Here is a 27,713-nt window from a genome sequence, read left to right on the forward strand (position 1 = left end):
TTTTCTTAACGTCATTTGATGTGATTGACACTAGGGTGGTTAGTGCTGCGAGGGGAAGATACTTTGCAAATGATAACTTGTGGATATATGATTGAAGTGTGCTAGAGTTTCTCTGGATTGAAGGTAGCTGAATAGACTTTAAAAGTAAAATATTATCAAGAACTACACTGAATTTTCTTTTGGAAAGATAATCTAATGGTAGGGTGATGGGACATTTGAAAACGAGAGTATTAAAAATTGATAAATTCGGTAGGTATTCATGATTAAAATTAATAGAATATGTATGTAGATGGAAGCTTGAAGCCTGGTAATCATCCTTAGGGTACCCATTAGAGCGCAGTCTAAACGCCATGAAACTTTGGTACGCGAAAAAGATCTCGATCTAGATGGATCACTACGGGCAGTCGCTGTATCGAACCAATATCAAGACTAAACGTAGAACTATAAGAGACGTGCAAGGTATATATATAAAGCGGAAATGCAGTGATAAACGATATATACTAGAACCCACTCTAACCCACACACTGGATACAGATTTACAAGATTATACATAGATTTTATTTGTTAAGACTGTTATCCAATAGAAATGACAGTGAAAAGAGTCAGTAGCAACAACAAACAGAAGTGTTCAACCAACATTGTGGAAGCTGCTAATGAGTTGGTAGAGGTGGGAGCCTTTCCGGCCACTGCTGGTGAAACAGCATGTCCACTGGGGGAGCTCTGTTGCTCATTTGTTGGCAAGGGATTCTCAGGCCTGTTATGTGGTGGAGTTAAAGGCACACTCTTGCTGCTGTCTGCATCACGACCTGTGCCCAAGAAGTAGAATTGAGAAGCCGGAAAATAATAAAGGCAGTAACTTGATATCATACTTTCCCAATGATCACAAACGTTGACATACTACAGTACGAGTGCCACAAATTTGAATTCAACCCCCTGGATTACAGCAGGATGTTGATCACAGCATGGATTGTTACAACGATTGGCAACAAAAGTGCTAACCAACACATATTGATCCATTTCTGCAGATCGTCTCTAGGAGATGATCCGGTGAGCCATGACCGGCATTGTGCTACACCAGCAATCCCATAGACAAGACAATCGTGGAATCAACATTCACAAAGAACGATTGTTGTAAAGGACGACCATTTTGATATCAAACTAACCATGCCTAATTCATAATTGATGGTAGGGAATATAGTGTAAACCTCAGTTTTAAGAGGAGAATAATCACTGTCCCAACTTGTAGGACTCCACTAGTTATTTATGATGCAAACAATCAAGTAGAAGCACATATACCTTTAAACATGGAGAAAAAGAATATGCCAACATCTTCGAGTCCTAAAATACAGAATTTTTCACCTCATGTGGAAGACTAAATTAGATGCTGAGTAATAAAAAAAAATGTGCACATGTAATCATACTCGGTCATGTGGATAAACAAATAAATACATATGTATGTAACGGTACACCGAGAGCACAATATTGAGAAATATTATTGGTCAATGCTTTGTAGAGTCAATCTAAAAACTTCTCAAATCCTAAAACATACCATTTTCTATTAAGTGTAAGATGCTGAATAATTTAAAGAATGACAATATGTCCACAGATTCACAAGACATACATACGTGCATGTATAGATACCAAGAGCAAAATATTGAGAAATATTTTTGTCAAAGCTGGTAGAGTCGATCTAAAAATGTAACTGAGCATTTTATTTGGTCGGATTCGTAAGGTGATTAAATGAAATGCCAAATGAGAATAGAAAGAAATGCCATGCCGACCGAATCAATCTAACAGACAGTTAAGCACCAAGGTTGTGAAAAGCGGGCGACCCAAATGCTCTAGCAACTTCCTAAATGAAATGCCAAATGAGAATAGAAAGAAATGCCATGCCGACCAAATCAATCTAACAGACCGATAAGCACCAAGGTTGTGAAAAGCGGGCGGCACAGATGCTCTAGCGACTTCCTAAATAAAATGCCAAATGAGAATAGAAAGAAATGCCGTGCTGACCGAATCAATCGAACAGGCCGATAAGCACCAAGGTTGTGAAAAGCAGGGGGCACAGATGCTCTAGCGGTTTACTAGGCAGTGGTGACAGCCCATATGCCACCAACATAACACCTATATGGTCCAAAAAGGCAGATTGACTGCCTAGGTGATGGTTTCGTGTGAACAAACACAAACAGTTAGGACATGCGACTTACAATGGTAGTGATCGATTACAACAGGGGAAAAAAAATCCTAATTCTTATTCAAATGCCTTATTTGAAGCCCTTGGCCTTATTTCAGCCAAATTTTTTCTTCCTCTCACTCAAGTCTACTATTTGCTTAGATGAGATGCACATGTTTAATTCAAATTTTCTTAGTCATTTCATTGTCATGATAATGTGATTGCCACTGAGTGCATCTTCTAGTGTTTCATAGAAGGACTTAGTGTGTTTTTATTTTATTACTAATTGTAGGTTGTAGTTTCATACAATGATGGCCGTGTCGATGGTGGCATGGCACCTGATACGATGCGTGCCAGTGGCACACACACCTGTGTCGGTTCGACACGGTAAGTGCCAAGCCATACTGAATGTAGCTCATTTTTTTTTCTATTTTCATCAATCATTATCAATCAACTTTAGTATTTACCACAACATTTTCATGATATTCTTATATCGACAAATGAAATCTTTGATCATCCCCATCATTCTACATTCAACTATATATTTATTTTAATTATTAAACTATTATCAATTAATATTATGTGTTGAATGTTATTATATGTTCAATTTTATTAATAAAATATTTAATCATATTATGAAATGTTCAATCATTAATATTTGTATTAATGATTATATTCAATCATATTATATGTTGAATAACATTTATATTTGACTATTGCTATATCTTTAATAAAGTAGGTCATTTATAAAAATAATCTAAAGATAAAAAACTATAATTATAGGTTTTAATACATGTATTCAAGCTAAAAACATCTCTAAATATCCTATATTTTTTATTAAAAATATGTTAAAGGTGCGCCAATGGCATACAGGGGCATGCCAATGATGTTTTTAAGTCTTCAGCAAGTAAGTATTTAGTTTTTAGTTTAAATATATGTATTGAAACCTATAATTACAGTCTTTTCATGTGCCTCTGGCATAACCATAATTGGTTTCATGTTTGATGCAGATATCATACTTGGTTGTGTTCTTTATTTTCATACAAGATGATTTACTTTATCATTTAGTACGTGTACACTTATATTGGTTCCTAACTAAAATACTTTCACATAAAATATATACTTCATACAGATAACATGTATTCAGTATATTTTATTTGCTAGACTGCATAGCTATGCCATGGGTGCCCAACCGCATACTGTGAGCAACTTCTACAACATTGAAGACCATAATACACTATCAAAAGATAGCTTCAGCTATGCTTGACTGCCTAGTAAAAGTGATTGCACTAGCAGCAGGTACCACTTTTGAATAAAGAATGCAAAACAGGGAAGCATGGAGTGGGAGTTCTATGCATAATCCCTCAACACATCCTCAAAAGAAGAAATATAAAATAAGTAGTATCCTAGAAATCAATAAAGACCTGTTCCCTGTAAATCAAAAGGAAATATGAGGCAAGAGATAACTTACAATCAGATCGTGACCACCCTAGCTTCAAGTTTTCTCTATCAAAGACCATATGATATCCCGTCATGAAATTCTCTGCATTCACAAAATATTGCAAACTTTACTACAGAAGTGAAAGAAAGAAAAAAAAGTACAGGGCAGTTGTAATTCAATGATGCTCACGGCCGATGGTCCCCAGACTTTCTGCCGATGACTGTAGAGCTAAGCAAAATCCAGCAAGCTCTCCCTGCAAATGGGATAACATGGTAATTAACTCTCCGATAAACTCACTAACATATATTGACTGCTTGCCAACTAACATGCTCAAAATTTGGAGACTTTGAAAGCACTCATTTAGTCATTTGTGTTATGCGTATTCCATTACACTGAAAAGTCAAACTGATATATCTATTTCCCAATAGTAGTTTGATGATTTTTTTTTTGTTTTGTACTTTACTGTAATGCCTGGTTAACTGTCAACATGCTCCATTTCGAACATGTCATTAAGAAAATTGAACAAATGAATCCTTCTATATGAAATGTTAATTACTTTCTACTTTGTGTGTCAAGAAATATGAACGTTGTATTCAAGCATATTGGAAAAAAGTCAAAGTTGAGGATAGATGTTGAACCTAAAGAACATATCGCTGGGGTGAGGGTAGACTATTTCCAACTTTCCATAGTTTTCTTTCTCAAAAAGATGGAAACAATTGCAAGCATTTCAATTCATCAATTCAAGTGAACCCTGACATTAGAATAATAGAACATGGGGATCTGCATATCCATGCGGGCTCATAAGATTCACACTATGAAGTTAAGAGTGTTTACTGCCACTAATTAGCTTCTAATATTTTGAAACAATGCATTAAAAACTAATTACCAAACAAATTCAAATAGCAGTAGCAATATGCCTGCTGATATGATGTGCAGAAATAACATCAGATAAAAGATTTACCAAGTATAGATTATAGCTACATAAGCTTCAAAGCTTGATTTCTATCTCATAAACTAATCAAATGTGATAGCATTCACTATCATATCTATTTATGTGGATAACAACGAAGAGGCATTGCGAGGCATCCCAAATATGGGATCCCTAGACATTTGTGTAAGTTCACCAAAAGTATCAGGCCCTATCGTAGAGAGCAGGAAAGATTTCCAAAATATTCAGACTTAATAAGCAACTGAAAGTGATAGTATGATTAACAGTAGCATGTACAGAGAAACATGAAGCCTTCACTATCTAAATTTTTTATCCTAAAAATACAATGTTCTACTTATACTTACCTCCTTGCCATAAAAGGGGAAAATAGGATTAATGACCACAAAGCTCTTGTTCACTGCAAAAGTAAGAGTCAGAGTTGGTACTTCAGGCATTTCAAGAGGACTGTCATCAAAAGAAAGAACAGTTAGTAGGATCACTGAGACACAGCAAATTACTAACTACAGATAGTTAGATAGGTTTACCTGGCTTTATAGCAGTAATCCCAAGGAGATTCACTATACTCAACCCTTGAACCGTTAACTTGTTTGTCAAACTAAAAGAGTTACAGATAAGTCAACATTTAGAGACAGATATACCAAGATCTGTTAGGGGAATAGAAAAGTACCTCCAGAGTGACTTTTTTGTAGGCATCTTCTGGAAGAAATGTGAATGATGACCCACTATCAACTAGTGCTTGCAACCCAATCTCTCCAAGGCACTTGGGTCCAATACAAACTCTCTCCACCTCAACAATGTAAGTGACACTAAACCAAACAAAAGAAAAATAAGCACCAACCACAGCCAGTAAAACTACGACTGCTTTCCTATTGGAAAAAAAAAGAACCTTAGTGGTAGGTCAGGTGATTCAGAAAAAAGGTCCAAAACAGAAACTTACCTACCTAACCAATGTAATGGCATTTGATCAAATAATTTCACTGAAACATGCTATCCTTGTGAACATACTCACAACAGTAACCAGTATCTCTTTTATAAAATCCTAAGACTTTCTCTAACTACTATTTAGGAAACTTCACCTTCGAATGAATGGGTGAAACTAGAAAGGGTTTATCTGAAACATATTTACTATCTTATTAACGCAATAAACTATTGGATAACTTTAATCCTCCATCGATCCCTGTCATCCTTCAAAATAACCTATATATCATATCTACATTAAGAACACAAATGGCGAAGCAAGATTTATGTGGCACGGCAATGCTTTATTGTCCAAAAGAGGACTTTTCATTGTCTCAGCTGGCAACTTTTGAGATGATAAAAATATCAAAGATGAAACACTCTTAAAATATGGCAATGTCGGCAAGCAATCATGGACCAAGAAAATGGATTTTAATAAATCCTGAAGAAAGTACATTAATGCGAATGAACTATGCTCCAAGTTAGTTATCAAAGTACTTACTATTTTCCATTTAAAGGGACAAAAGGAGTAGATTGTTGGGTAGAAATCCCTTGGTCCCCAAAGAAAATTCTTCCAGAATTTTCTTCAACAAAGCACATTGAAAAAGAATTCCGCACCAATCCAGATCTTGCAAGGGAGCTTGGAACTGCAATGTCACCAAACCCTAAACCAAGAAGTCCATCTGGAGCAATACCATCTAAATAACCACCACTTTGCGTCCGACCACAGCTGCATACAATATTGTGTTACCTTCCAATGCAGTATTTATGATGGAAAAAATTCTACAGTTAAATCAAAAATAACAGACTATAGATGCTCATAACTCACCCTACAATAACTGAAGCCTGTATTGATTTGTGACCATCACTGGAGACCAAGTATAGTATATCCTCAACTAATGATCCTGAACTGGATGTATTTTCTGAATAGTAGTTGATATTATAAGGGCAAGGCTGCTTTGGACTTTTGCAACTTGAACCCAATGCGCACATTTCGTGGCTGCAGGGAAGGTGCCTACTAGTTCTTGATTCAGTTGGGCTATACATGCCAAGATCTTTATCCTGCATAATAGATGCTCCGTATACCAGGGAGCACCTGCCAATCAATCATCGGAAATAAGTGCTAAAACTGCTGACAAATTAGAACAACCTCCTTTATTTCTGTTTTAGGGATAAATGTACCAACTAATAAGACCGACACAGAAGCATTCTACACGGCTAGTGGCATTTACATGGAGTACACTTAGGTGCATAATAATCATGTAAAGTTGGCAACATTTTCCACACTAAAAGAAAAGGAAAAAAAAAAGTTCCACTAATTCTATGCTAGAAGTTAACTAAAAAACAGTTCTGTTATAACTAAATTGACCTTAAAGAGCTGCTCAAGTGTAAGAGATGAAACCATAATAGGAGAGAATCGAAAAAAAACAGAGTTGCACTTTGGGAGAATTCAAAAGGTTAGATACTGTGTGAACTTCTATTCTGGTTCTCAACATGTGCACACCAGAATTAGAGAGAGATGCTTTCAAGTAAAATCAAATCCAGACCCGCTTACCACCTGCATGACACCTGTAAACAGTTGCCACTGTAAAATAGTATTAACCAGGCCTACTATCCTCCAATCTGCCCAGGAAATAGTTAAGTTTCTCGAGGGAACAGCACTATTAACATCCTCCGGAACTCCTCCCCAGGAGTTGGAGGCATAAGAATATTGTTTGTATGAATCATGTCTGACAATATTATATCCTCTTTTTCCAGTTTAATTGATAGGCTACCAGAAACTACTAAGTTGAGCCAGCATTTATTCTTCCTCACATACGTCTCCTTTTCATTTAAAGCAATTCCATCTATTCAACATGCATAGTCATACTATACTATATTACATGCACAAGCATGCAATCACATGTAAAAAATCATGTGCAAAAGGGATGCATAACATGAGTATGCATATCAACACAGTGCATTAAGGCAGATTCCAAGATACACATGGCATGCACAAGAGCAGGTATAATTATCCTTACATCAGTGCACACAAGGTACACATTCATAATTGCACATATGTTAACATGAATGCTTATACAAACAAATACAATAACTGTGTGAAGAGAAGTTCAGATGGAATGGTAACAGTGGATAGTTAAAGAAGAAAAATGTCAGCATACCAAACTACTATGATAGCCAGACAATGGAGCACATTGAATGCAATCACAGGGGACCCAAAGCAGGTCACTTCCAGCATCCAATGCTACAAGAAAGGATACATTAGGTGTCCCAATATCAATCCAGGTGTAGTGCAACCTGTCCATGTAAGTAAAACACATGGTCATAAGGGTTAGCGAGGCAGAAGCTGCTTTAAAAGAATGCACTTTTTAAGGAGATGAGGGCTATCCAAAATAGCCAAATTATGAGATGCTAAGATACTTAAAAAACAAGCAGTCTACCAGGAGCTACATGTGCTTCTTCAAAATAATAGAAATTGAACTGATTCAAAGCTTCCTAAATATTGAAGTAAAATTTAATTTTAGGCAGACAAAGTGTCCCATCTCCTCAATTGAATGAATACTACAAAATGAAAAGGAAAGCTTATTATTCATTATTGGCTTGGTTTCCTCATTTAAATACATAGCAGAACAAGCGGAAAGTAAAAAAAAAAGATTAGCAGAACACAAGTAGAGCTAATAGACCTAGGTTATTCTTCCTCTATTGTACAACTAAAACTTTCAGATCCTTACATGTTAAAACACAGATGACACTAAACACTTGGATATCTTTGTGATTTGTATTTTGATTACTTCACTATTTTCTAATAAATGGACTTGCTTATGCATTATCTGATTGAAGCTTTAATATGACATTTATAATATTATGATGTTCTTCAATGAATTTTAAAAAGATTTTAGAAATATATATACGGCTTTTCTTCTTTCTTCTTTTCTTACATTATTTACCGTACTCAAAAGTTCTTATATGATTAACCAAGGATAGCATATGTGGCTGTTTGTGCACCAATTGTAATCTTAGGACCATGCAGTACCTCGGTAACAAAGCGTTGCGAATATCGATCTAGGAGTACTGGAAGAAAAATATGTATATTTTTATTCCTTCCTTGTTAGCATACATATTTATCTATATATGACTAGGAGTCCACTACAACATACTTTAAATACATAATTTAATTAGGGGGTATATACACACTGATTAGTGAATGCACATTTTATTCATAAACACATAACTGCATATATTTGTTTGTAATAAAAAATAAAAGTGAGTACAAAATAACTGTTTCCCGTGGTGGTCTACGGAAAGTAGCTTGGGCTTGAGGATGAGACAATGTATCTAGGAATCCAAATCTTTGTAGGTACATACCATTTCATTTTCCTATTTTCTCCCTGCATTTACTTCGTCATCAAATGTTTCGTTAGTTGCTACTGTCTGCAAAAATTCTATTAAATATTATTTTAATCATTCCTTGAGCTTATCACAATTGCAAAAGTATGACTATATCATGACAAGTGCAAAACTATTAGCATGTTCCTTGAGTTTTAATGTCTTCCATGTGCACATTTGCCACAAGAAGATTTGCTAGATCTGGTTTCCTGACAGGTACCATATAGCCAGTAAATATCATTTGAGGGCTATATTCCTTATGAAGAACTTGACTTATTATTTACAGAATGACAGGACATGAAAACTAACAGCATGCACACCTATATGTTTGGGTCAACAAGCAAAAGTTCAATTCTGAGGGCTTCAACATGAAAACCTCAATAAGATAATGGTAAACTGAAGACTGCAGCCCTCCTAAACATCACACTATGAGATGGACGGAATGCCAGGAATTGGGGTGAGTAAGCCTTATGGGAAAAAAAACACAGGTTAATTGACACCTTCTCCAACCATCAGCAGTTCATCTAGCATTCACCATTTAACATCAGTCAACACTTCTACAATTTGGGAGGAATCCAATAAAAGAAATAACACGTCCAACTCCAAGGACGATGACAATAATTCACCATGACTGAGCTATATCAAACCCAACATACATGCTATGACTAACCAATAAAATTGAAGTCGCTACAAGGAGGATAAGAAGCTGAAAGAACTACATGCAGATTAACATTCGCACAAAGTTACCAAAGATAACAATATGCACAGAGATGAACAGCTTTAGGTGTAACGAACCGTCTACTATGCTAATCACATTTGCCCCAAACCTACGTCTTTGAAAACTGCCAAGTCTGGTAAAATCAGCCAACAAGATAGGAGGAACTCAAAAAATATCCCCGACATCCCAGCAGTCAATACGCAAAAACCTAGACATATTTTACAGATAAGCACCAAAGAACAAATATTTCTAAGAAACAATCTACTGTCCATCGTCATTCCTCCGGATGGTACCACATTGCTTTCAATTCTCCTCATTACTTCAATAATTAACAAAACACGGACTCACAGCAGCTAACCAGATCTAATTGAAGAAGAAAAGGAAGCAAAGTAATAGAACATAGGAAAAGGAAAGAACCAGCCTACCATCCGAAATCATTCCCGAGCGAGAAGGTCTCACTCCCCTCAGAAGGGTACAGCCTCTGGTACCTGCCCCCGAGGCGTCGCTTCTGCCTTTGTAGGTCGCTCCTCACCAATGCCTCGTAGTACTCCGTGCTCCTCCAGCTCGGCCACTTTCCCACGCCCCGAGAAGCCGCTACGTCCCGTGCCTCGTCGGAGAAGCGGTGAACCAGCCTCGAGGAGAAGGTGAGCGAGTGCGAGCTCCACGGCAAGAAGCACAAGATCACCGCCAAGGCAAGATGGTACAAGGACGCCATGAAGGCCTCAGATCCGAAGTCTGCGGTGCGGAAAAGAGTGGATCTAGGGTTCCGGGAATCGGCGGCCGAGCTCAACAGAGAGAGAGGAGATCGGATCTCCCCCCCACCTCCCTTCGATGCTTATAGCGCTCGAACTCTAGCTGGGGCGAGGACGAGCTCTAAGGTAATGGGATACTCATAACCCCTTCCTCTTGGAGCTAGGTTTTGAAGCAAGAGAGAAGGAAAGATCTAGGGTTTCGTTCGAAGACCTTATGCTTGGGGTTTCGCGTGTAGAGAAAGAGAGAGAGTGAGTGAGAGTGAGCGCTTTTCTTTTGTTTCTTTCTCCTCTCTGGAACTCGGCGAAAAAGAACGAGAGAAGCTTTCGAATTTTACAAATAACCTCCTACATTTTAAGATCAGCAAACAACTCCTTATATATAGCCGTTGGCCTTAATAGATCAACTACGAAGGATCGCTTTGTAATATCGAACATCTTGGGAGATCGGGAAGAATACGAAGCAGTGGAATCCCTACGGTAGGATGCTGATCACAGCCGTTAATATTGGTGGTCCTTCACGGTGCTGTGTAGGTTTCGCTATCGGAGATGGGACCCAGCGGGCGGCGTGGTTGCCTTTTCCTATGGGCTGGTTGGGAGAGACACGTGGTTCACCCAGTGCCGACGTGTCAGGAAGAAGGTGAGGCCTTTGTTTGCGAGCTTTTGACCCATCTAGCCCTCCCTATTTTTTTTAAGCATGAAACGAGGGCGAATTTGTCAACAAAACTGATACACTATATAACAATTTTTAAAGCATAAGTCACCAATTGATGTGGAATTTTTTCTTCATAACTCTTAATAATTTTTCAGATAATTCATTAAATTCAAAATTCAACTTTTACTCGGAAGGTTATCGTCCAATTCAATCAGTAAATTTTACTAATGTGATAGAATTTACATAGTCTCATATTTAAGTTTGAAAATAAATTAGACAATTAAAAAGTTTGGTAGACTTGTCATAGTCAAAAAAATTTGTTTGCTAACTGATCAAATGACCAAAAGAAAACATTGCCAAAGTCATTAAGAACAAAAAGAAAATGACAGCTTCCTAATATGGCTTGAACACTTCACAAATAAGAAGTGCGAACGACAAAGGAATGCAGATCAGAGGAAGTGAGTTCACATGTCTACATAAATATTTGGATGCCATTTCATTGCAAGCATGTGTTAGATGAATATCGCCATTCATTCATGTGTTGGATATTCCGAAAGCTTATATTGACATATTTTAGGATACCAGCTCATCGTTTCCAACCAAATAAAATATACTAACATGAGCAAAAAGTGCCCAAGGGCCTCAAAATTTTATTAGCTCAACGAGGGAGACAGAAAGTTCAAAATGCTTCCTCAACACCAAATGGGTTACTCAAGAGGATACCGCAAGTGCTGCGTATTTAGTACATGAATCAAGATGATCTGTTGGCCTTGGAGATGTAAATTGTCATCTGCCTATCCAGAAGAACGAACAACTTTGAGGATGCATATAAATCAAGTGAATGTAATTGATGTGGCGTATGATTGAAGAAGAGAAAGTGTTTGATCTGCTATTGCACGAGTCCTTGCCTGCCTCACCCAATCTACGACAACTTTCTCTGCTTCACTTCCACGTACCCCTCCTTCTAAGGCATCCGCCGCCTCTGCCAATTTCCCATCTACCAAAAGATTTTCAACTCTGGTAATGACAGATTCAATGCTATCTCCAGATTGATCCTCTTTCATCTGAACAATTATGGAAAAAGAAATTAGATAATCATATTACCAAACCAATCAACCAGATGAAAAGAGTATAAATGGACAAGTATCAAGAAATCCTATTTGTAGTTATATCTCAATTACCTTTATGGAAGAAGCAACGTGAGCTACAGCATGAGCTAGGATGCCACCACCACCAGCCGGTATAAGGCTAAAATGCCTCAGGGTTCCCTTCAAGGAATTGAACTGCAATAGTAGAAGTGTAATTTTTAACAAGATTTTGAGGCTAAAGTATGTGTTACTTGTCAAGTACAACGTAACACAAAACTCCTCTTGTTATTGTGCAAGTATTACTACTATCACTGTTATTTGATAGAGATAAGAAGATGACCCTTTTGTTATTGTGCAAGTATTACTACTATCACTGTTATTTGATAGAGATAAGAAGATGACCCTTTTCCTATACATATGGGACGTAGACTGATGCATACATGCTAACCAACAAAAACTTCTTAAAAAAATACTACAAGAAGAAACTACATGTAAATGAATAAGAAGTACCCAAGCATTAATAAGCAATTAATTATGGCTGCATTTCGGTGTAATTTAGATTTATTTTTAAAGTTTAAACCGATTTAGTGAGCACCAAATTAGTTTAGTATTAAGATACTAGTTTAAGATAAAATGGGTTTAGGGTGACCTACTTAAACCTATTATTCTCTCTCCTCTCCTCTCCTCTTCCATCTAATTTATTTATGTTTATCAACAAAATTCAATTATCATTTTGCCCTTAAAAGACATCACTTAAGTCAACCATCATTTTAATCTCTCTCCTCTCTCTCCTCTATCCATTATAAAAGGTATTTTAGTCATTTTACATAAAATTTCTTAAATTCACTACTTTTAATTGGCATATTATGTGTAATCACGACTAAACCAGTTTATAATCAAACACCATATTTTCCTATTCTTGTTTAAGCTACCTTATTCAAGTTTGAAAAATGAGGTAGCTACTAAGGCTTCGGAGTTAAACTATATCCAAACACCGCTAATGTGAACCAAAGTATTTATTGCAAGGTTAAGTTGAATAATAGACACACTACCATAAAAATAACAACCCAAGATTCACGGAAATAAAGCTGTAGTCCAGACTTGCCTTTTGATTCAGCTGCATTTGAGTATCAGTTCCATGGTTTAATACTTCTTTTGGAAGGGATGAAAGTGCCAACTCTAAGAGTGAATCTTTATCAATACCTTCAAGAAACTTACACAATGAATCTACTTCTGCTTGAACTGGTAGCCCTTTTGACAGAGCTTCCTCCAAGGCAAGTGTCCCCTGAAAGATCAATGTACAAATTTTATCAGCACTGAAATAGCCAGATATAAATCATCGTATTGTCTAAACTTCAATTATATACATGCAAATTAAGCTATAAGAGATTACACAACTCACCAATGCAAGCTTGTGAACAGAATGACTCTGGCTGGCTTCTTCAGATCTTGCGTAGAATGCCATGCACAAGGCATTTATCTAGAAAGGACCAAACCACTTAAAATCACCATAAGGAAGTTATCTATTTTAGCAATAATTGGCAATTGCCACACAATAATGTATGTGCATAATACAAAAGACGGTGATAGAGTATAAAGTATAAACAGGTGCAGGTGCCACTCATGACAGAAAACTCATACATTGAGGTTTGCTTCAGCAATTTTTTCGATCTGGGATGCTTTCTCCTTTGCAATGGCTGCAGCCAATTCAGCTTTTGCCAATTCTTGAACTTTCTCAAGTCGTGCATCAATTTCCTCATCCTACAGGAAGGAAAGGATAGAGATGTTTGCCTTAATTATGACATACAACAAATAGGCCAATGAATTGCTAGCATGCAGAATACAGAAGCACACACCTTACGTTGCAATTCCTCCCGAAGATTCTGCTCAGCTTTTTCTTGAAGGGTCTTGATTGTACTAGCAGACTTTACTTTCTCTTTCTTCAGCTCCTGAAATACAACCAACGATGAATATTTTAAACTTTGAAAGTGTCTGTTTCTAAATCAACCTATTGCCTAATATGAGTTATATTGTTTCGAACATATTTCACCCAAAAGAAGGCTCTAAATCAATTAAATATTTTATTCTCTAATTAAACACCTTCCTATCTGAATAAGACTCAAGCCTTCTAGTTAGATTCAACAAAGTTCTTGTTATTGAGGAAGAAGCAAGAGAAAAAAAAGAAGGATATCAAACCACAAGTTGGACTGGTCACATTGAAAAATAAAAAATCATGCCCATGATCCTAGGAAGGTATTGTCATTAGCCAAAGACCATTTAATAGAATCAAGAAGAAGCAACCTTAGCACAACAAGAACTTCCAAAAGCTGTGGCTAGTTTGCATTATCCAGTTGTTTTCAAACTAGGAATCAAATTGGATGAGATCAATATTCAAGAAACCAACATCAGACCAGAACCAGATCAAATGGTGTAAAGTATAGAGAAGAGCTCCTTGGAATCATTAGCATATCCTCTGGAATAACATTGATCCATTGAGTGAAAGCCCTTCTGCATGGGACATGGGACGCCCAGAACAGTATGGCTGACTTACCTATCTATTCAACCAGTTGTCTCATAGTTAAGCAGGCCCACATCACAAGCTTACCTAATGGATACCAATATAACCCTGGCATTTTCTCCAGATCAATCACCCACCTCACAATGCCCCTCCAGAAATGCTGAATGTGGTGTCAAGTATAATGTACATAAATATCCCCAATCTTAAAGTGAATCCTACTTCAAATCTCCATTCCTTCATAACTGTCGCTTCAAACCGCTCACAGTGGTGCTAACTGGAAGCCTCTCCCTCTCCCTATATCTTCAATTTGATTACTGCCTTCAACTCCTTTCCTTTGTCAACCAACTGTACGGTATAGATTACCCAAACTTACTACACTTCAAAATCGATCTTTGAAGATGTCATTAAAAATTGAACTTGCAAGCTTTGAACAGAGGTTCACATGGCTTCCAATATGGTCTAATCAAATAGATGGGGCCTGAGCTATCTAGGTTACACTATAAGAGGCTATAACAACATACCTCTTTACATTGTAAAAGAAGTGGACAAAACATCCGAGCATCAACCTCACTGTCATCTACCCATTGACTCTATTACTGTAGATTCTTTTATTTTGCATGACTGTTTTTCAGTCCCATTCTTCTCCACAAAAAGGAAAAAAGAGAATTTCATCAAATACAAGTCTCAGTTTATCATTAAATCTAAGAGAAAGGAAGTCTTTAACCAGCCAAATTACATCATTCACCAAAAGAAAGAGAAATTAATATCTATGTTTCTGACATGTAATAAGAGTTAGTACATTGAAGTGCTCAAAAGATTTAATTGCAAGTGAGGACTAATATAAAGTTGTCATAAAGTGAGATGTGTAACTGTAATTTTACGCAAAAACAAGTAACTATCATTATCTACCTAGATAATAAATCAAGAAAAACTCCCAGAAAGAAAAGTAGTTCCACTAACCATACCAAATGGACAATTCTCTGGATAACAATTATAGAGGTGGAAAGAAAAGATATATTATGAAATACCATCAACCAACAAAGATAAAAATAACTTCTAAATGATCGTCAATGTAGAAGCATAAACAAGAAAAACTAAAAGATTTACTATGAAACAAACAGAGAAGTACTTAATTTAAAGACACTAACCAACTTTATGTCTATATAATCAACATGTCAAAAGTAACGGAAACTATTAAAAATCAATAAAAATGAACGACATCAATATATTTACAAGAAAAGGAATGTCTTTTTTGAACCTTATCCAGAATTGCAGCCTCTTCGGCATACATAAGTTCCCTAGCTCTTGCATCCTTCAGTTCCTTTTCGTATTTCTCCTGAAGAGGATAATATAAAACAAAAGAACAATGAGCTGCCTTACAGCATAGTCTCGTATAAATGGTTCAATAGTTAATATCACCAACATGCTCTAGATTTTAATTGTCATCATCCAAGGAATTTTCTGTGCAATGTGATAGAGGTGGCTTAGTCTATCCTGGTAATGCAATCTATTGCCATCATTTCCATATGAAGGATCCAATTTTATTGCCATTTTCTTCTATTTCTTAGTCAGTCGCAAAATGTTTAGGCATTTGAACTGAAAAGGAATATCTCTAGTTCTCCACCCAAACAAATGAAAGTGGTGAAGAAGCAAGCCACTCCACCTGGAATTATTTTCCTATTGAATGCTGCAGAAGATGGAGATTTAACTATATACAGGTTCCAATTGCTAACAAGAAACTTTATTCAATAAAAATGGCAACAGCAACATGTCAGCCTTTCATGCATAAGAAACAAAAATCAACACGTAAAATAGATGTTCTGAGTTACAAAACAGGACAAACCTTGAGCTTCCTTTTCTCTTCAGAAAATATATAAGCATCTGATTCAGCTTGCTTTCTTTCAGCTGCGTGTATAGCTTCAATAAGATCAAGTATATACTTTCCATCATTAGAGGGTCCTTTATCAGTTGGATTTTCTCTTGTGGTTACTGAAGCCTTCATTTTCCAATACAAAGAAAGAAAAAGTTACTAAGAAGCAAAAGGAAACATCGTATAAAGTATCAAAAAAGGAAATAACAGTCTTTTAAAAGTTTCTGCCATCAATAACCTCTTTGTTACTAGAAGAGGCTGCTAACAGATCAGCACTCTCTCCTTTTCTGGGAAGATCAGGGGATTCTTCATCTTGCAGAGTGTATGACTCAGAGAGGGACTTGTCCGCTGTTCTTTCAGTATCTAGTGTTTCCTACAGGGGATAAGGTAATTTAATCAGTTCAGAAAGCAAAAGCAAGTGATGTTCAGGAACCACTGAAAGATGAAAATTTGATACTATGAGATTATGTTACTGAAAATTACTAGTGAAATGAAAATAGTTATTATATGGTTTTAGACTCTTAGTCTCTTTATTAAGTGACTGTTTTTTTAATAAACCAGGAGCAAAAATACATTGCCAAGAAAATAACTGGTTAAACAATTTTTCAAGTAAGAACTAATCGGGAATCATGATAAAATGTATCCAAAAAAGAAGCTAGGTGAAACCTTTGGCATCTCCATCATATTATTGTGGTAAGAGGAAACTTCTTTTGCATGAGATTGCTCAGAAGCAATAATAGAATCATCAGCTGCTACACTTTGTTCATTAGATGTTTCAGCCAGCATTTTTTCTTCCACATTAGGCTCGTTTCTGTCCATTTCTGAGCTATTTTCAAGTGATAGTTTAGAATCGACCTTTTGGTCATCAGGGACTGGAAAAGTCTCCTTAGTGAGATCTTCCGGTTCATGTTCTTTCACAGGAACTGGTTCCTCTTCTGCAGGTGCTATCTCCGAAGCAACTTCCTTTTTTATTTCAATATCTGTAGGAGGATGTGGTTTGCCACTATCGATGGATGTAGTATCTGTCTCCAATGTGCTTGGTTGTTTGTCAATTGTAACAGCTCCTTCTTGAGCAGAACTTCCCAGATTTTCTGGCTCTTTTACAACAGCTTGATCACTACTGACAGTAACAGAGGATTTTCCGTCCTTAACTTGAAGGTTTATATATCCAGCCTGGTAAGCTGCCATAGCAGCTGCACCCACAACTGCACTACCAAGAAAAATCTTTGAGATGTAATTCCCTGAATGAGAAGCTTCTTCCGCAGGGGCAGTTCTTTGAGATGAATTGCGCTGAGAATCGTTTGAGAATTCATTTCTTGATGAAAGGAAGAAAGGCATCTGCTTTATGATGATATTATTTGTTAAAATCAGTTTTATACCAATTGGTTAACAAAACAAGAGAAAGGAAATAAGAAACACATGTATTAAGAAATCCGAGAACACATAATAAAATGACTAGCAGCATTTCCTTCAGTGGACCTTCAAACAGAAACTAGGCTACTAATTTTCCTTTCTACACTATCATGGTTGCCTCATAGTCACAGATGCAAAATCTACATCACGGTAACAGCATGATACAATCAACAGCTATTCTATACCAGAAATCCTAACAGTGATTCTAACTACTAACTTAATTTACCAACAGTACGGAGATCCCTCTCACAAAAAGAACAAGGACGAGGAGCTCATAGATACCTGCTTTCTGATTGGATGAGGTATTCTCCTAAAGGACCGCTCCAAGGATAGATCCCTAATGCACCTGCAGCATCAGCAGAAGACATTAATAACTACAGCCAACCTAACTTTCTAACAGAAACAAAAAGATACGGAAACAATTAGGTTTTCCATGTGAAGCGATCAAGCGAGTCTCGAAGAGAATCGGAAAGTAGAAGAACATAAATCATAGATTGCAAACCCTAAGTAGAAAGGATCAATGAGCACACCTGCGAAACATCGTCGGGAGCTGTTGGGTAACGAATTCTTTTGGAATCCAAAGAGCTTTGGGATTTCTAGGGTTTGATCGCTCCTCTTTGCCTCGTCTCGATCGATCTTTTCTCACTCTCCCGCCACCGGAGATAGGGGAGAGCGAGATTAACAGTAAGCTTCGCCAAAATAAAAACAGTGAGGAAATGACAGGAAGAGAAAATAGAAGGATACGCGAATCATGCGACACAGAAAAAATGCAAGTTTCCGTTGGACGGCTCTTGATTCATCCGTACAAATGGTAAGTACTTAGAGAGAAAATAGTAAATTTCTGGAGAACGTTCTCTTTTTCCCTTTAAATAAATAATCCCCTATTTCCTTTTTCTAGAGAAACTCCTCAGTAGTTCAAACAGAGAGATGAAAAGAAATTCATCTTCTACTCGAGTTTTTATTGCTAAACAGGTCAAGCTTTTGAAAGAGCATTAGAGAAAAGGAATTAGTTCACTAAGAAAAGGAATTAATTCGCTAAGAAAAAGAAAAGGAAGGTTTCCTTTAAATTGTATTCTTCTTTTTAATTCAATATTCCTCTCCCTGTTGTTGACACGTCCACACAAGAAAAAAGAGATCAAGTTGCGAGTATGTCAATGATTCGGACAACTAACGTGATGCTCGAGATCATAGAGACCCAACGAGTTTACCAACTCATATAACAGAAGAATCGACAATGTGGTATTTGTTATCGCGACCCACTTCTTTGCTTCGGGTTAGAGTTTAAGATCATCTCCAGTTCAATTGTATGATTCAGAGTAAAGGTAGATACTTTCGGCATTCTTTCTTTTCATACTAGTCTGTCATCAGGGCAATGTTCATCTTTCAATTGAGCTCACCAAAGGAAACCCCTAATCCAGTACATCGCCGGGTACAACAAATGAGCTATGACAATTCAAAACTATGTCAAAATACAAGAGGAGGGGTTAATTAGCAAGCATTAGGTCATTATGTTTGAGGATGGTAAAAGGCCATCCCAGGTGGTTGCAGGGGCCTATAACTGGGTGGAGCAGGCTGCTGAAGGGTAAACTGTGGTTGCTGCTGATTTATTGGCATTAGTTGCTGATTTACTGGCATTTGTTGCTGATTCATAGCCAGTGGTGGAGGTGGTGGTGGTGGCTGCTGAATTAGAGCCATAGGTTGCTGTTGCTGTGTCAAAGGTCCTGGTCTCGCTAGGTTCATCATCTGTGGAGGAGGTGGAGGCGGAGGTGGCGGTAGGGCACTGTAAGTGTAAGGCACACCGATCATTACGCCTCCAGATGGCTGCAGGTACTGCTGCGCTGGACCTTGGTAGAGATTGTATTGAGGTTGGGGTGTTGAAGCTGGGTTTTGTATACGAGCTTGCTGCACCAATACTGCTTGAGGCTGATGTGATGTTGAAACAACAATAGGTTGAACAGGAAGAAAGGTGGTGGTAGCAGCATTAGGCAAGGGCTGTTCAACTTTTGTCCTCCTATCTGGTGGGGCTTCTGAGACAGAATTGGATGAATTGGTGGTGCCAGTCAAGCTGGCATTCTTGGCTTCCTGCGCCGCAAAGGTGGAAAGGACTGAGGTCATGATCTGTTGAGAATGTGTCGATGCTGCAAGCCTATCAGCAACTTCTGCAGCAATGGCAGCAGCAGACTTCTTCAGAGGCTTCGTTGCTGGACCATTTGACCCTTGTTTGGGCATGTTGGTAGCCACAACTGGTTCATTATTCAACCGTCTTCGCATGTTGGTAGCTTCCTCTACCATTGCCTGGGCAAGCTGCCATTCAATACAATAATCAATACAAAGTAAGCAGAGGGTCAACCAAATTTGTGCAATAGCAATTGTAATGAAAATAATTGATCTCCCCTCTCCCGAATGGTGTTTGCCTAAAAAGGGAAAACTTAATCCTAACTTCTTGGAAAGAAAAGCACAAAATCCTGTGGAATCAAAACGAGGTACAAAATCAAAATCTACCAAAGGTACCTTGCACCAATCATTGGTGGTGTAACATTGTTACACTAATCATATGATCTACACTATAGATACAATAAAATTGTGCTTGTTATGAATAAAATATGCTAGTATGTCATTTCTTCTTCAAAATGTTTGAGCATCATACCTGTAATTGAGTGCGAACCTTCTCCAGTTCAGATTCCTGAAGAACTCAACGAGTAAGAAGAACTCCATGCACATCCATAATTAAAATTCTAAATGGATGATATGAAGCAAATCCCTATTCATAGGTATGCAAATATTCAAAACCTGAAACATGTGTGGCTAATGAAACCATAAATTTATAAACTAGAACCTGTTCTTGTAATGCTTCCTTCAACTGCAACACAAGGGTTGCTCTGTTTGCTTCAACTACTTTAAGCTTTTCAATGCACTGTTTCAGAGTGGCCTCCTCCTCCTCTAACTCATTTCCCAGGGTCTCCCTTCGTGGGTCCTCAGCTGAAAAGCGAAAAAAAAAGAAAAAAAGAATTCAGACAATTTCTTGCAGTGCAGAATGAAACATCCAGCACATATAACAATCACTAGGAAAGCCCTCAGGACGAATAAGCAAGATGAAGGATAACTACTGAAATCACCTTGCCTACAGGCACTTTCGACATCCTTCTCCATTTTCCCAACATGATGAACAGCATCCTTGCATTTGTCCAAGTCTGAATCCTCATTGGTGCTTTCGCTAAGAACAGTATGGAACGCAGACACAATTTTCTCTGCTGTTCCTCCAATAGACAATTTCTGGTTTAAGAAGGGGGCAATTCATTTGATCAATCATCATCAGACTTGTTGAGTTGAAGGAAGGAACAAAGGACCAAGTGACTCACAATTCTTATTGAACGTGAATCTCTTCTAACAATTTTAACAGAACTACGTGAGCGCTTTCTATTCAATTCCAGTGTAGGTAGAGGCTCATTCCCAAGCATCAAATCTTTAAGGCCCCGTGCACGTGATCCAAAAACTCTCCTTTCTTCCCATATATCAACCTACACCATCCGACAAACTCTAGTCCCATGATATATAACAATACACATACAAATCAATCTGGTACAAAATTCATCGCTAAGCAATGCTCGTATCAATGACTCTCGACTATCTCATGTAGTAAGTGCAAAGTTACTCATCTCCATAAGACGGTTGAGAGTCATATAGGTGCATAGATCATAAATCTCATCAAATGAATAGCATAGCTGCAGACTAGCCAATTCTAGCGCACTAACAACAGAGGGAAATAGTAACATTTATGAAAGATGCAATTGATTATCTATAAGTGCATGAAAAGATGTCAAAGATCAAATGGAACGGTGAGACACAAATAACATAATGCATGATTTTTAATCATCAGAAAAAAAAATTACATCAATCAATTTAATTCAGATACCTTCCAAATGTAAAATGGACTCACCAATCGAGAGACCACGTTCTTTCCATGATCGTCTCCATTTTCAATGACATCCTTAAGTGCAGCTGGAAGAACCTTCCAAAACTCACCTACAAATTCCATACCATTGCGCCTGCTGTTCTGTAAGATGTCATTTGCAAGATACAGAAATGGAATCTTTCGTTCCTTTGGCAGACTATGAAACTGCTTTTCCCATGTTTGAACGACCTGTTCTGCATTCTTCCGGTGAAAAATGCACCAATGTGACAGAGCTATGATACAAGGAAAGTTAAGGTGACATTCTTAATGCCAGAGATAACTGCCCTCCTAATAATAACTGACATACTTACGCTGCATGCTTGAAAATGCACCAAATACAAATATGACAATACATAAATTTTTATTGAATTCCTCAAGCCAGACAAAAACTATAGATTCCAAGTACCTCATAGCATACTTCCGAAAATCAAGCTCTTTTCATTAGAAACTTCAAAATGCCTTTTTCTTTTCTACTGCACTCAATTAGCTTCTGTCTCTCTCATTTCCAAATGATATACCTTCAAACAGTGCTGTGTGGCAAGGCATAGTTCTCATGGGTTGTATGATTCAATAATTCACACTAAATGGCATTTCAAAATTAAACAACAGAATGGTGCCTAAATCATTTAGTCAAAATCTACCAAATGCTAAGCAATATCAGGTTTCATGTTGAGATTCTAAGTAAATAAAATACATTCTTTGGCAAGAATTCGCTGGTTCGTGGCTTCATGCAACTCCACAAAGGCAAGAGTCTACATATTAGTATTACAAAGGTAATTGCAACAGACTGAAGATGTGACAAAGTTATATCAACACACAAACTAATGGTAAAGAGAAATACTAAAATAGAATGGTCAAATAAAATTGAAAGAAACTACAGAAGAAAATTACTTGTTTTTGCTCCAGATGGAATTAAAACAAATCCATGCATTGTTAAATTATGAGGGAAAAAAAACATTGCCTCTCAATTAAGAATTATCTCTGACTATGCACCCGGTATTGCATTCATCCAAGATAAGCTCAAAATGCATAATCATGCTAATCCTACATTGCATACAATAAAAATACAGTAAGAACTTATTACCAAATTTCATGTTTTGGTTTTCACCACAACAAACAACAATCAGTGATCTTTCACCTCAAGAAACTGCAAACTGCCATGCACCCAAAAGCAAGTCGAGGTATTTCAGTAAAGGTGTATCACGATTTTTTGCAATCTTCATCTTTCATATGTTCGAATCGGCCCCACATAATACAAAACGCTCTGCAAAAAGGATACTCTCGATGCATTGCTGAGTGCTGTTGAGCTTCAAGAGCTTGTCCGCCAGTATCTGCTCACTGAAAACACTATTCATCCCACACCTCTCCGTCACCTCCACCAAGACAGATCTCCAGAGCACACGATTACAATAAATTCTCTCTTAGAGACAAGAAAGAACCAATCTTTAAGGCCTAAAATGTGAAATATAAGAACGAATTAGCTCATACTATAATAAAACAAGATAAACATCTCAAAGAAACAGATCTTGATTGAAGAAAGAAGCTTTGGGGAAGAAAACCCTAAGGAATAACGGCAATAAATCGAACCTGGAACCTCTCTCCGTCATTATCGATGCGTACGCGAGATCTTTAAACCCTAGAAGTGGGATTGACAAATGAAAATCGCAGCTAGGGTTTTTGTGGGAAGTAGTTCGTGCGGTTCTTCTCTTTGTCCTCTCAAATTTTCCCCTCTTTAGTCGTAACGACGTTTCCCGGACCAGGAAACGATGCAAATAGACTATATGTCAACATTGGGCCTCGTTTCACATGCAAAACGGCCTGTTGGGCTTCTGATCACTTAAAACTCTAAACAATCTGACCCGTTGGATCCCTCTCTATCACCTACACCTATACGAGGGCTTCTTCAATCTTCCTCTTTCCCAAACGAACAATGGGCTTCCTTTTTGCTGTGAGATGAGTTGCATCATCCAATGTCATATATATGTATGTACTTGCAACAAGTCATTCACTGTCATTCTTTTGCTCAGTTATTTTTGCTTCAAAATATAGCGACCAGAGAAGAAACAAAAAATTAATCCACAGATTCAAGTAGTTGAATTAGCAGCAGTCAAATTCTCAAAGAAGAAGATGTTACATGCCCTTCAACATTTTGATGCTAAAACTTCAAAATTTCAGTGCCAATCTATAAAAGTAGTCCCTGATAGCCAACGGAAGGTAATAAAGAATGGCTAGAATAGTTGAAAGTTGCCCATAAGAGAACCAAGCTGGTGGATTCTTCTTAAGAACCAAGGCAACAGTCTTCTTTGCGAACTCTTCTGCTGGAGTAGACCTGGGTCCCTGAGAGATATTAGTTCTTGATCTTATTGAAGCCTCAAAAGGCTTGTAGAACTTCCATTCAGCCATCCGGTGGTAGTTGGCCAACGAGGTGTTACCTAAGTTAGACTTGACGGCACCTGGAACCACATTTATGACACTTATATTGAAAGAATGGAGTTCCAATCTGCAAGGCATCGAAATGATTGTCATATTACTCATATAAATACTATGATTTGTCAACTGTAAGGATGGAATTCAAAGTTGCAGTACTCCCTGGATAGCAAGGATTAATCTGACATGAATTTGGCATCTTAATGAAAGATAAGCATCAGAAACTGAAAAAATAAGTGTAGTAGAACTGGGGACAGAGTGCAAGCTAGAAACAAAAATTCGACCAAGTTCACCGACTATGCTTCAAAATAAACTTTTATCTGAATCACTTTGTTCCTAGTAACCATTTTAATAACAGAAAAGACAGGAAGATCATGTTACAATTATGACAAATGAAAAAATGTCTGATCTATTGAGCAATATTTTAGAAGACCAGAAGGTTATGACAGCCTCTTCCAAAGGAGTACCGTCAGAAAGTGAGCTACAATATAGTTTTCCACAGAAAGAAACTTCCCACAGACCTAAATCGGTCAATCTAATTTAATTGTAGCTTCGCCAACAAGACAACCACTTATCTTGAACATGGAAACATAGAGATAATCCTCAATTACAGCATTGAGAGAGCCTTAATATGAAATACTCATTTAGAGATGTATATCACACTATAACAATATGTTCCATTGTCATGCATAGATTATTACAGTAATAAATCTTACAATAAGGCATCTGGCAGAAACATAGATATGATTCTGGCACTGACCTTCACAATATAGTTCAATACTATTATCAAGATAGGTATTGATATTGATATTGATATTTTGATTCAATATACCAACAAGATAACCTATAAAGTGAAGTTCACCTTTTATATATGGTCATAAGACAAGATTCAACTGGTGGTCAACTACAAGTGCCGACTGTGCATGATGGATCACTACAAGAATGCAAGCATTGAGCAATAAAATTTTCATAAAAGGAAACAAAGTTGATGAACCTTATAGTATCAGTCAAGGCATGCAGAGCAGCTTTTGATGCCGTGTAAACACCCGCCCATGGTCCAGGGGCCAGAGCAGCAACACTTCCCACATTTACAATCTTGCCCTTTCGTCTCGCTATCATGTGTGGAACAACAGCTTGGATTAACCTCATGGGGCCTGCATAGGTACTGGTAGTCAATGTAATAGGTTTAATTATACTTGCTTTGTTATACTTTGACTCAATATTACTTTACCTCGATGTACTATAAAAGTCTATAAATACTTCCTTAGACTTTTGAAAAGTTACAACTAAACTCATCTGTTAACGTTCCATAAGTTAAAACTCACGTGACAAGCACGTGAACAATACATTTTTTTTTCAGATAGACTAAATTACCTTCATGAATAGCAAAAAAAAAATAACTTTTAGACATGGCAAATGCCTTTTTTGCTCCTAAAGTTGATTTTGGCCTCATCTCCTTCCTTATGCTGCCCTCTTTTTTCCTAAGCCATCTTTTTTCTAAGCATTTTTCAGTTAGATATACACTTCTAAATTTATCTCTTGTTATATAACTTTATATACAAAAGAAAACGACTTCATCAAATTAGATTTTCTGTAACTAAAAAGTAAAACATAAATATACAAATATGATACCTACGATTTATAAATAACTCTTAAAATTATCATTGAAAGTAATAGCAGAAAGGAAGTAGCTACCGTGAGGTAAAAGAGAACTAAATCTTATCATCTTCATATGAGATAAAGATATGCGATCATTAAAGTAAAAATAGAATCCATCTGTTATGATTTTAAAAGGAAATTGAAATATCAATATTGTCATAACAAGTGTTTTTTCAAGACACAAAAGGAAGAAAATGGGATGAAAAGGGAAGAAAAATGAGTTTCTCCATTAACAGAGTGATAAAAAGATAAATTTAGGCCATCTATTAACCGCATCTAAGGGTTGTAACTTTCAAAAGTCTCGAAAAATATTTGTACACTTTTATAGTACAAGGAGCAAAGTGATGCCGAATTAAAATACAGGAGCAAAGTGTAATTAAACCTAAAATATATGATAAGTGAGGAATCATAAATATTGTACTGCAAGCATTCATGGATATCATTAGCAGCATATGTCAAGCAGCTGGGCAGACAGCTTTGATGACTGATATGTCAAAGAAATCAAAAGGTTATTCTTTTCAGTAGAGTCAGACAATCTGGTTGGTGTAGTTCAACATATCTGAAAACAGAAGTTAGCTTAGAAACTCAGAAATAATTACAATTAGATAAATATAATGGAGAACAAAGATTTTCTATTTAGATATGGCCGACAACAAACTTATCGAGCCTCTATTATCAAGTCATTCTCTGGCTTGGACAAACACTTGAGCATTGAACCCTTAATGGCTCATCTTCTTCCTCCTATGCTACATGGAATTCAGAAATTTACTTCTTTCGCTCTTCAGCAGACTTAAAATCGAGCAGGACAATAAAAAGGTGGCTTAAGCTAAAAAATTGGAAGCCTCTGCTTTTTTGTCAGACAGCAGATTAGCTCTTAAGAACTAATTGGTCAAACATTTAGATGATTTATATGCCTGCAAATCCTTTCAAGTCGCAGGGCATACAGATGGCAAAAGAATGGTCTTCACATGAAATAAGACCCCAAAAGTATCAAAAATTCAACATGGACCAAGAAAACCAACAGTCACTAAGTGCGAGAAAGGATAACAAATTTGAATCTTCTTTCCTTTGTTTTACCAAATCTAGGGAAACAGGACATTACCATAGACATTTGTCTCGAACACACGCTCGACTGAAGACATCGGAACCTCTGCAAGAGGAGCAACCAAATGAACGCCCGCGTTATTCACAAGCACATCGATCCGACCAAACTTAGCCAAGGCGTTCTCCACGGATCTCTTTACAGTTTCCTCCGATGTCACATCGAGTTCTTGGAGGAAAAATCTCGAATCGTTCTCAAGGCTCTTCATGGAACCCAGAGATCGACTCGTCGCGACGACGACGCATCCCTGGGCGGCAAATGCTCGAGCGAGAGCGTAGCCGATGCCGCCTTCCGAGCACCCAGTGACCAAAACCACCGGTTCGTCTCTGCTTGCCATCGAAGGTGCCTCCTTTGAAGGGTATTCAAGAAAAAAAAATCGAATCTTTTTTCATGAATATTAACGAAAAAATGAATCAGAAGGGTTTATGGACGGATTTTTCGTTTCTGGGATTTGGGTCTTTCGAAAGAGCGAAAGATGCACCGGTGAAGTGTGAACTCAGTATGGCGAGGTGATATATCTTTCTTTTACGAGAGATTCTTCCGTACGGTAATTGTTTATGCTTATGAAAATATAAAGGTTAAGATATTTAAGGATATAATGTAAAAAAAATAAAAAAATATTACTTTAATATATCACTATTTATTTTTAAAATAT

General features: G+C 37.2%; 4 protein-coding genes across 5 annotated transcripts; all 4 read right to left on the reverse strand.

Annotated features, from left to right (window-relative positions):
- Positions 1–460: 460 nt before the first annotated feature.
- LOC140779678 (aspartic proteinase-like protein 1) lies at positions 461–10,717 on the reverse strand. Of its 2 annotated transcripts, none has more exons than XM_073124878.1 (10): positions 10,051–10,717; positions 7,683–7,818; positions 6,350–6,582; positions 6,023–6,250; positions 5,231–5,369; positions 5,088–5,158; positions 4,908–5,007; positions 3,804–3,867; positions 3,645–3,716; positions 461–806 (listed from the first exon to the last, which is right to left on the reverse strand). In XM_073124878.1, the coding sequence occupies exons 1-10, from the start codon at positions 10,338–10,340 to the stop codon at positions 574–576; spliced, it is 1,566 nt and encodes a 521-aa protein (XP_072980979.1). In that variant the 5' UTR covers positions 10,341–10,717; the 3' UTR covers positions 461–573. The 2 variants fall into 2 exon arrangements, with proteins under 2 accessions (XP_072980979.1, XP_072980980.1); XM_073124879.1 differs by having other exon boundaries at positions 6,350–6,616; positions 10,051–10,190.
- Positions 10,718–11,650: 933 nt separating this feature from the next.
- On the reverse strand, positions 11,651–18,704 carry LOC140778953 (MICOS complex subunit MIC60, mitochondrial). The gene is made up of 12 exons (XM_073123865.1): positions 18,449–18,704; positions 18,201–18,264; positions 17,172–17,846; positions 16,744–16,878; positions 16,479–16,631; positions 15,894–15,971; positions 13,974–14,066; positions 13,759–13,878; positions 13,520–13,597; positions 13,223–13,402; positions 12,211–12,312; positions 11,651–12,093 (listed from the first exon to the last, which is right to left on the reverse strand). The coding sequence occupies exons 1-12, from the start codon at positions 18,457–18,459 to the stop codon at positions 11,863–11,865; spliced, it is 1,920 nt and encodes a 639-aa protein (XP_072979966.1). The 5' UTR covers positions 18,460–18,704; the 3' UTR covers positions 11,651–11,862.
- A 577-nt stretch (positions 18,705–19,281) lies between these two features.
- On the reverse strand, positions 19,282–23,781 carry LOC140778005 (uncharacterized). Its single transcript, XM_073122506.1, has 8 exons — positions 23,458–23,781; positions 23,150–23,322; positions 21,856–22,103; positions 21,278–21,436; positions 21,035–21,191; positions 20,755–20,897; positions 20,566–20,601; positions 19,282–20,222 (listed from the first exon to the last, which is right to left on the reverse strand). The coding sequence occupies exons 2-8, from the start codon at positions 23,223–23,225 to the stop codon at positions 19,425–19,427; spliced, it is 1,617 nt and encodes a 538-aa protein (XP_072978607.1). The 5' UTR covers positions 23,226–23,322; positions 23,458–23,781; the 3' UTR covers positions 19,282–19,424.
- Positions 23,782–23,941: 160 nt separating this feature from the next.
- On the reverse strand, positions 23,942–27,558 carry LOC140778007 (short-chain dehydrogenase RED1). Its single transcript, XM_073122508.1, has 3 exons — positions 27,059–27,558; positions 25,292–25,451; positions 23,942–24,370 (listed from the first exon to the last, which is right to left on the reverse strand). Exons 1-3 carry the CDS (start codon positions 27,393–27,395, stop codon positions 24,034–24,036), a joined length of 834 nt encoding a protein of 277 aa, XP_072978609.1. The 5' UTR covers positions 27,396–27,558; the 3' UTR covers positions 23,942–24,033.
- Positions 27,559–27,713: the final 155 nt, after the last annotated feature.

Source organism: Typha angustifolia, chromosome 15, assembly GCF_048772165.1.
Source record: "Typha angustifolia cultivar Huaian chromosome 15, ASM4877216v1, whole genome shotgun sequence".
In the NCBI taxonomy this organism is placed as follows: Eukaryota; Viridiplantae; Streptophyta; class Magnoliopsida; order Poales; family Typhaceae; genus Typha; species Typha angustifolia.